This window comes from Hydractinia symbiolongicarpus, chromosome 10, assembly GCF_029227915.1.
Source record: "Hydractinia symbiolongicarpus strain clone_291-10 chromosome 10, HSymV2.1, whole genome shotgun sequence".
NCBI classification, from domain to species: domain Eukaryota; kingdom Metazoa; phylum Cnidaria; class Hydrozoa; order Anthoathecata; family Hydractiniidae; genus Hydractinia; species Hydractinia symbiolongicarpus.
Genome location: NC_079884.1, coordinates 23,725,394 through 23,735,602, shown reverse-complemented (window position 1 = coordinate 23,735,602; position 10,209 = coordinate 23,725,394). Strand labels below are relative to the sequence as shown.

General features: G+C 33.1%; 1 protein-coding gene across 1 annotated transcript; it reads right to left on the bottom strand.

Moving 5' to 3' along the window:
• Nucleotides 1-4,469: 4,469 nt before the first annotated feature.
• On the bottom strand, nucleotides 4,470-10,209 carry LOC130613097 (uncharacterized). The gene is made up of 4 exons (XM_057434425.1): nucleotides 10,083-10,209; nucleotides 9,309-9,382; nucleotides 7,506-8,723; nucleotides 4,470-6,760 (listed from the first exon to the last, which is right to left on the bottom strand). The coding sequence occupies exons 2-4, from the start codon at nucleotides 9,379-9,381 to the stop codon at nucleotides 4,686-4,688; spliced, it is 3,366 nt and encodes a 1,121-aa protein (XP_057290408.1). The 5' UTR covers nucleotide 9,382; nucleotides 10,083-10,209; the 3' UTR covers nucleotides 4,470-4,685.

The window sequence follows — 10,209 nt, the reverse complement described above, 5'->3', positions numbered from 1 at the left end:
ATGAATAATTTGATATGCGCACGTATTTAAAAACGTTTCGCAAAAAAAACCGCAAGCATTGATTCTGAATTTGCAATAATGAATACACTTGATTCAACTCATTGCTCTAATTGAGCAAAATGGAAATGATTACTTCAATGAAATCAATGAGAAAATCTAACTTTAGTTCCTTCGTTTCTACCTCCCAGTGTGTGTTTACATGTAAAAATGTTTTGTTACCGCAAATATTATTTTTTATTTAAACTTTATTTTACATTCATTCTAGGTAGCTAGCTACAAGTGGCTTTTTAAGAAACAGGAGAATCTCCAAATGTTTTATAATTTCCTTTTTTTGTGCAGTTTTGTCGTTGTTAAATACATGTTGTTGTTTTTTTATAAGCATGTCATTTATAAGCATCCGTAGGTTTAAATTTGGTCATTTTTTAAGCATATGCTAAGCATTATATGAAGCCTACGAAAATGTTTTATGTTTTTGTTTTATTCTTTATATAATTACTAATGTTTAAAATTCAAATGCAATTTTTTTTTCAAATAAGCATATTTTGAGCCTAAAAAGTACTTTTCATAAGCATTCTTACTCCATTTTGAAATTTCAATTGCTTGTAAAAATACATAACTGCTTCTTTAATTTTTTTTTTTTAATACATTATGTCATCAACTTACGTCACCAAGGCTCAAAAGTAATAGATCGAAGATGCGTGAAACTATACATTTTTATCATTAGTATGTGGCACGTCTCACATCAAACAAACTTTTGATGTTCTGTGAGTCAAGTTGATTTTTTTGTGGCTTCAGTTTAGCATGAAAGAAATTATCAACTCCACATATTACTATTAAACTTTATTTCATATAAAGGAACCCGCTCTTGAAAGTTAAATTTTCTCAGTCCAGGACGAGTTAGGTAGGTGAGTTGACTTGGTTCATATACTATCACTTTGCCAATACATTGAGAAGTTGAAAATACAAAGGTCCGCGCATTGTGATTCAAAATAGAAGAAAAAAATTTAGTGAAACGGGTGACAAATTTAAAAAATCTTCACAGCCTGTAGAGTTAATAAAATCCTAATGAACTACAAAGTAAATCGCCTGTTGATGATTCAAAAATTGTACGAGTTTTTGTTTTGTTAAAAACTGGCAATAAGTTCTATATCAACGGGTTTCGTTTAATAAAAAATAAACCTTCGTTTTGGAATGATAAACCGTTGGCGATCAAAATACTCAAAAGAAAATTTTAATTAAGTTCCCTGGTTTGTTTACATGTATCCGTCATATTTTTTAGAATAAAAACGAGCATCTATTTCCAATCTGGCAACTGATCTTGTCTCAAGTTGACTTTTCCAATATCATTTAATCTTTTTCCAAAAAATTAGTTTTACTCACTACCTAAGTTACAAACGAATAAAATCAAACTCCTAGATGGTTACCAAATATATTAATCTAAAACGAGTATAAAGTTTTTCAACGACAAAAAATCTTCTTTTTAGTTACGTCACTGCATGTCTTTTTTTCTTTTTAACAGTGACGGCTTTAAGTTGGATAAAAACTCCTACTGCACACATGCTTGCATCATATTCAATTGTGTTAATAATTACCTTTTGGTTAAAAATTATCACCCCAGAGTATAGTTAACAAAATAAGTTGCATGATTGAAATTTTTTGGCAATTTAAGTAGGTTAAGTGACTTTTTCAATAAATAAAAAAGGTAGGAAAAAAATACCGTAAAATGAACTTTCCCATATTTGCCTGTGTATTTTTTTTATTCTTCTTATATAATTTTTTTTTTCAAAATGCACCTTCGGATCATTTTCTGCATATTTGGATTTCATACTCAGAGTATGTTTACGTCATCGTAGAAAAAAACAACCTAAACATTGCTTTGGTACTTATTTGGTACCTAGGATGCATAAGTCCTGTTTTTAACTTCAAAAAGATGCCACAAATGCTTACAAGCGTTATGCCTATATAAAGAAACTTGTACATGGACAGGCAAAAATCTAAATGACATGAATCGAATTGATGTCTTTTAGTACTAGACCATCTAGAAAGTTAAGAAACTTATTGCAACTAAAGTCAGTATATAATTCTTGCATAATCTGTAATTGCCAAACATCATATTAAAATATATAAAAAAAATATTTTTAAAATTAAACTTAAGAACTAGACATTTCGCTAGGTTTTTGTATAAAACAAGTATATTCAATATCTCTTGATTGCACTGAAAAAATAGAAAAGAATAGCCTGCTTACCTTCTTGTTGTCTGACACGTGCGTTGCGAGTTTTTTAAGAAATCGATATTGTTTGTACGCGCAGTAACTGTCAATTAATACAAGTCAAAACATATGTCATGCAAAATCTCGAACGGTAATTACTAAGGCATGACAAGTGTTTCTAAAGGCATAACAATGTGCTAATGATTTTGCTGACACAATGGAAATGAACACATATGACATGCTCGTTATCTTAACACTGCGTGAAGGATAAACAATAGAATAATTAGTTTTTTTAGTTTCATAGCTTGCGTAATCAAAGAGAACTGTTCTGAAATGCAATTAAGTAGCGAATTTATTGAAGGAATGCGTCAGGGTATTTGCTACTAAAAATTCTTTTGCAGGTCTCCGATTCCATCTACTTGTAACAGCAATTCCCAATTGGGGACTAGTGACACATTGTTTAAGTTTCCATCCGACACAATCATGTTTTACTCAGCTCGCGTTAAAAAAACTTAGCGAGAGGTGTCATTGCAAACGTTTCCTAATTAGTTTCTTTCAATCATGAAAGCTGGCATGTATACTTAATTAGGTATGTCCTGTATACAAACAAACGCATTAAGTTGTCGCTACTTGGTAGTTGTCATCATAGAAAATAACATTCGATTCTGTAAAGTTTTGAACAGTCTGCTTCCGAATACCGGTTAACTTATTCATTATATCCTTTTTGAGCAACAAGAAACAATACTTTGTAATGACTGAAATCATTTTTTTTTTATGTAAATCGCTTAAACAATAATTCGAATGTTATTGCACACTTAGTTCAATCTAACTTAAAATTTTTCCATTTTTTAATTTATTTTATTGCTTAAATGTACAAGGCAAGGCAACGAAGTTATTGTTTCAGAGGCTCAAACACGCGAAATAGAACTTTGTTCATTCATTTTGCCTTGCATGTGAAAAATAAAAATATTTAAAATAATTCTAGATTCTATATCTCAGACTACTGCATTATTTAGAGCGGAGGCTGAGAGCGTTTCTTGACAGCAAAATTTTAAACTGGCATTGGCTTAACGAAGCATGTAGCTAATTGAATTGAATATTTGAATATTTAGATGCTATCGTAATGAACGAATTCGCTTCTTATTTAAACTGAAATTTGACTTAACAATACGATTGTCTCGAACAATTTTAATTGGTTTTGTTCGTATTCTGAGCAGGAAGCTCAATTTTTTTATTCACATGCTGCAGATGATACATAAAAAGTTCACAATTTTGACTTTTCTTAGTACCTGGTTAAGGTATCTAAAAAACAGGGATTTGTGAAAGATTTTTTTTTTAAAAAAAACATTGTTCTATCAAGAGTTAGAAGTCGATCGATCTAATTAGTATCGCGTCATTATATACATTGCAGATGACTTGATGCGTTAAATGAAGAATAAGTAAAACCATAAATGACGAAAATCATTTTGTTTCTGATGCATGTTGCGCGTCAGTTTAATGTCCAATTAATATGACTAATTAGATTGTAATTAAGGACTAGGAAGTCACAAGACTAATTACGTATCTGATGTTGATTGTTATTCCGTATTGCAATAATGACATCTCCGTCATTTTACAACAAAACGAGATGCAGTCATTTTGGTTTCTTTTTGTATTTTATAAAAAAAAATACTTGGAGAATACACCTTTGCGAATGACACGAATGGGGAATAGAAGGAAAACAGGCATAAAAAGGTTGACTTTTAAATAAACATAAACAAGTCTATAAACGTATTAACGTACTAGAATAGATTAAAGTTATCAATGGTAAAATTGAATTTTTACGAAAATAGAACCTTTACGGTATTAAGACTATTTTTTTATCATTTTCTTTTACTTTCAAGTATGTACTCTGCATATTTCGTTCTTATGTCATACAAAAATACGAATGGGTACGGTTGTACACATAAAAGTCGCGAAATCGCAAAATTTAATACTCCAGAAAATTTATTCCATTAAGACAGTTCCTTTATTTAGCGTACGAGAAAAAAATAATGATTAAAAGAATAGAATGGGAATCTTTAAAACTAGTTTTCTTTAAAACTAGCGTGAAACAGATGTGGCCACCAGTTGCTAACATTTGTTGTGCTATTGACGGTTTGTTAATTTAAAAATAACGTTGACGCTTAGTACTTTTTTGAATATTTAAAATAAATTTGTGAATTAATATTACAATTATTATTATTTCTATTATTATACATTTAAATCTCTATGGTACAGTTTAACTATAATGTCAGAGTTTCTTGATTTATATATTGTTGTATGATAACAGATTTAAGATACCGAAATATGCAAAAGCGACGATCGTCCTATTTCTTGGTAGTTCTTGTATGTGACACAGCGCCTTAATATCTTATTCCAATCAGGTAAAATTGTCCCTTTCATGGCCAGAAATAAATAAATTAATTCCGTGTTTTTCAAAACAATTTTTCTTCGTTATCTTCTGCCACGGGTTTGGTTGGAAATGATAGCTCTTTTACTAATTTGATCTTCAGAGCTAAGTATATTAAATACATCTTCAATAGAACGGTGGTAAGTTGTTGTATTTTTCACTTTCGGCATGACTGATCTTGTTATATCGGCTGGATTAACTCCTTCATAAGACGACTCGAACAAATTCACTTTGCTTTGTACCTTTTTATTTACTGAGCCAGGTATGATTACATTCGAGTCAGATAGACTTGTATTCGTGTGATTTATAGTGATTATTTTATTGGACGTTGACACGGGTACAAGAATACTACTGTTCTTTATATGGTGTTTGTGTTTCCTGTAAATTGGCAACAATAAGCGTTTGAAGGTAGCATTGTGAAATGTACTATTTTCATTGCCAGATCCATTCATACGTTTCCATTGTTTTAGGAACTGGTTTGTTAAATGTCTCTTTAAAGCTAGCATTCTTAACTTTTGTCGTAATTCTTTCAGTAAATACGATTTTGGTTTTTTGGGACGTTTACCAAATCCTTTCTTTGTTGCCACAACATCAATCAGTTTAGATGATTTCGGTTTTATAATTCTGGCGTATGGTGTAACATTTACTTCGTTAGAATCTGCTTGAATATCTATTTCAGCAATAGTAGAAGGAATTGTTTTATGTTTTAATAAATTAGAGATCGTATTGGGAACTCCGTCATTGGTTTTATCGTCTGTTAGTACTGCGTGATGGTCAGAATCGTTATGGTAAGACACCAAAGGAGAAGGCTCCTGTATGGGATAGACATGATGGGCATTGCTACCATCTTGAACAGTTGGTTTTCCCATTCCAGCTGGCGGCATTTCATCAATAGAATCTAGTATTGTCGGACCTCTTGGTTTTCCATGCTCTCTTTTTGTATCCATGGCTTCTCTTAGTGGAGAGTGGATTGGTGAAATAAAATTTAATGGAGCTTTTGACGGCGAGTGGCCTGATCCATCAAAACTATGGAAAGTGTGATGGAAATGAGGGTGTGGCTCCATACTGTTGTCATCTTTGGGCGCAGGATTGGTTATTGGCAGTCCTAATTTTTCTGATTCCTTCTGATATCGCAGTAAACCGTTTCTTGACGGTCTGTCAAAATCACCAGAAGTTTTGTTTGAAACCTCTTCTTTATTTTCAACGCTGACAGTCGAATGCAGATCAGCATTCTCATGGGCATCATGAGCGTCAACAATCTTAAATTGTTCTTCGTTTTGTAAATCATGTGACGCTTTCGCTGATTTATCTGACTTTTCAACTAATTCTTTTTCTTTTGCATTTTCCTTTGGTGTTTCTTTGCTCGCCTTACCGTCCTCAGGCTCACTTTGCTTTTCTTTTTCCTTCACTGCCTTTTCTTTGGATGAATCTTCGTCCGGTTTTTTCAGTTTAGGTGTAGCTAAGTGCAGTAAGTGATCCACTTTTTCTTCAACGGTTTCCTTTTCATTTCCTTTCGGTTTTTGCGCACTTTTTGTATTGTTTTGCTTTGAACCACTTTCTGCACTGCCTTGGCGTTCCTCATTCATCATTTTCAGCTTTTCTTCTTTTATTTTTAACAATTCACGCTGCATTTCGATCTCTTTTAGTTGATTATCAATTGACTTAAATTCCTCTCCATCGTCATTTCCAGCTGAATTTGCCTTTTCATCCTTAGTTGTATCTTTTGCTTCTTCTGCTTTAGACTCTGTTTCTTTTGTGCCATGAGAAGCAATAAAATTTTGATATTCTTTACCGTTCTTCACCACGTTATAAACATTTTCTCCAAAATTATCCTCCTTTTTATCGGAAGATGCAATTGGTTTGCCTTCGTCACCATTATTTTCTGCAATTTTTTCATTTTCTTTTTTATTCTCTACTCCTTCCTTTAAGAGCTTTTTAAATTGCTCCACCATTTCAGCCTCATGTTGTTTGCGTAGTTCTTCGTCATTCTTCTTCATTTTTATCATCATCTGTTCAAGTCTCTTTAAATCATCCTTGGGACTGTCAGCAGGTTCCTTAATGTTGTTCACAGCAGCTGTTTCTTGTTCCAGATATCCCATTAAAGGACTGGCAGCACTTCCTATAAAAGGATGCAGGGCATAGCATTAGGAATTACGAAAGCTCCACAAAATGTTCATGGTAATTAGTACATTTTAACTTTGTATTAGCTTGAACTTCAGACGATGCTTAAGCGATGTTTCCGTTATGAGAGCATTTTTTGTAATAATTAGTAATAAGACGGAGCCTTATATCTTAAATTTATGTGACTACAGACTAAAATTTACTTTAATGCGGATATTTCTGTCTTCTCTTATGTCCTTCTTCTGATTCCAAAGATTTTAGCATTTGAGGATTACAGTTATGCTTTCTATTTACCTTAGCCTGTTGCTTAAGTTTCTGTATTTTATGGGCAGAACTGGTAATTACTTGTTGCTTGTTAATAACCACTTGAAAAGATTAAATTCAGGTCTGTGCTTTCTCAATTAAAGTGGTGCTCCAATTGGAATAAAATATTTAATCACATGAGTTTTTTGTCATCCCTGTGTTCCTCCTTCTTTAAATTTACTTCTTTATAGTAACTGTTGCTTACCAGTTGCTTCGTGTTTTAAAGGATATCAGTAACATGTTGCTGATAGAATGTTGCTTATATATATAAAAAAGCATGTACATAGGTGATGAAAGATTTATAGAATGCAGAAACTAAAAAGCGCTCTTGCTCCTTAACTGAAAGCTCCGGCAAAAAATGTTAAAAATTTTTGAAAAACAGCCCTTTCTTATTTGATGTTTTGTGGCAACAAAAACAGATGGGGATTACGAAAACTTACCCAATGGATGATCAGCATCCTCTTCTGCACGATGATTTGCCGAATGTTTGTGTTGCTGAACGAATTCCTTAAAATGCTGTAAATAAGGATCAGACATAGATGCATGTTCGGATGTTGAAGTACTTGGGGTGTCAGTGAATTCTGCTTCCATTTTTGCTGCTTTATTTTCCGAAGATTTTAAGGCTGCCAAAAGATCGTGAAGTTCGTCCCTTTGACTGCTTCTATTATCGCCCTTCATTAAACTCTTTATCACATTGAGAAGTTTAACGTCATTCTTATTCGATATCGGAGAAGTTTGCATGGAATTTCGTGAATGTTGTTTTATATGTTCCACTGACTCACTGATCCCTTCAGATTTGCCATTATTATCAGTATCCTTTGAATAAGCTTTATCATAAGCTTTCAAAAACGCTGCAAGCTTTTTTTGTTTCTTAAATACTTCGTTGTCTGTGTCAGATGGACTGGCTAACAATTTTGCAGCATTTGTTCTGAATATTTTACTGGTCTTCAACGCTTTAAGTAATTTCAACGTTAAGCCTGTGGTGGGTGATAATGGTCGACGGTGCAACAATTTTGATGTTGGTTGATTGATTACAATACTATGTGACGGAAAGTCATTTACGTCTTTCGTGGAAACAGGTTTTGTTGGTTCCACATTAGCAAAACTTTTTATCGGCTTTGCCTTAATTGAGTCAATATTGTTACCGTGTTCGTCTTCGATTGTCATAGCATTTGGTATTGTTACAACATCAATATTATTTTCAGTGTCGTGATTAGCAATAGGTGACATGTCAGGTCCTGCGTATGATATAGAATGAGCTGTAGGACTATATCCATCTGGAGTTTCCAAAGGATCGACAGTGGGAGAAGGGTTATTTGATTCAGCGTACTTATTTATCTCTGCATTCATTTTATTAGCTTGTTTCTCTAGAGCGTGAGATCGCATCTCGGATGCTACATCAACATTTTGAACTTTTTTCATCAACGAATTAATTTGTTCTCCCATTTCAGTGTTATCTGTTGTATATTCCCATAAGCCATACTTGTTCACATCACCTACGATACTTGCAGCGTCCGCCTTTCCAATATTATTTTGAGAATACACCTCCACACCAGCATTATTACCCTGTGATATGTAACCGCTATTCTTTTCGACATCATCTCTTTTTTTTGTTATTGCCTCACTAATGATATCGTCGTCTTCGTTACGGGTATCAACTATAAAAAGCGAAAAAAGTTCGTTGGAGTTTACTGTCAAAGCTAAGGTTTGTCTTTGGATAAAACTCTGAAGCCTTAACTAGCTTAAATAAATTTAGGTCGAGCATACTACGAAAGTGTCTTAAAACTAGTAGATTGAGTGTATACCGTAAAGCGAAGGGTAACATGATCGACTTTCATGCTGAAGTTTGCTTTTTACCATCTGACAACAATATACAACATTTTAAAGGGTCCTCGTGACAGAAAAAAAAGAGTTGCCATATTTTTTGTTCTCCTATTGCTTGACGCTCGATGCAGCGTCAAGCAATTACAATACTGGCTGAGACACGCCAACGCTGTATCATACCAAAAACACTACAAGGTACAACTGAAGGTAACATATCACAAGAAATCATGTATTTTCAGTGCTGTATTCTTAACAAAATGCAATGCAATGTAAGTAAGCTTACTTCTAATAATATTAGCTTCACCTTTTACTTTTGTGATTTGTTTTAGCTTAACTTAAAAAGGTCTCATTAACATCTTAAACCAAAACATTCATCCATTCACATGCAATTTGATACTAACTGTAGTGTGAACGCTTACCTTGTTTAGTGTATACCAAGCTTGTGAAAGTAAGGATCGTGAAAAGTTGGAAAAATATCCGATCTGGATGCATCCTGAAATGGTAATATGAGAGCTGATTGGGTATATTAGTTACACTTAAACTTCTGTGTGACAAATTACCAACAACGCAGCGAATGTATTAGCAGTAGTACTCTAGTCCGTCATTATCATAAGTTACATATTGGGGTATTTCTTAAAACAACAGAAGTCTTAGGCTGATGTGCAAGTTAAGGCAGTAACTACAGGCTTATTTTGTTATATTTTTAATAGTTTTGCTTCTGATATGCATTTTCAAAGTATGCATTTTATATACACGACGACGAAATTTTGAGAAAAAATTCTAAAGGATTTTAAAAATAGTTTACACAACACATGTATAGTGAGATGAGTTTAAAGCAATAGTGAGGTGAGGTATTGGCATTCCAAACCAACCATATTGGCAGCATAAAATGAGACTGTTTGTTTAAATATATTAAAGGTAAATTGCATGTAAAAGTTGAGATATTAATTGCCTACAAATGCCTTAGATGAAATCAGAAAAAAAAAATAATGCAACTTGAACAACTTCTTTATTCCGAGTGAAAGTTAAAACGGATTTCACCCCAATCTTAACTTAGGCAGATACTTTGCAAGTGGAAGTTCAAATAAGGTACATCTACTGTAAAAGCAGCCTGATACCTCTGTTACTGGTGGCAAAATTTGATGACATTGCTTTACCTAAATAATGCATATATGTGACGGCTATCTCCATACCTGTTAAATATTCATTTGCCAAGTAACATTGTTAATTAATCCAATGAGAAAACGTTAATCGAAATACCAGCATGATTTTTAATTAAATTAGCTTCGTTCTCAGCATGTAGAGAGAGCTGAACATATT

Bases quoted from the DNA above. Each gene is read 5' to 3' on its own strand.
- LOC130613097 (XM_057434425.1), bottom strand. From the start codon at position 9,381: ATGCATCCAGATCGGATATTTTTCCAACTTTTCACGATCCTTACTTTC. The intron at 8,724-9,308 runs GTAAGCGTTCAC...CGCTTTTTATAG, and splicing joins CTTGGTATACACTAAACAAG to TTGATACCCGTAACGAAGAC. The intron at 6,761-7,505 runs GTAAGTTTTCGT...ATCCTTTTATAG, and splicing joins GGATGCTGATCATCCATTGG to GAAGTGCTGCCAGTCCTTTA.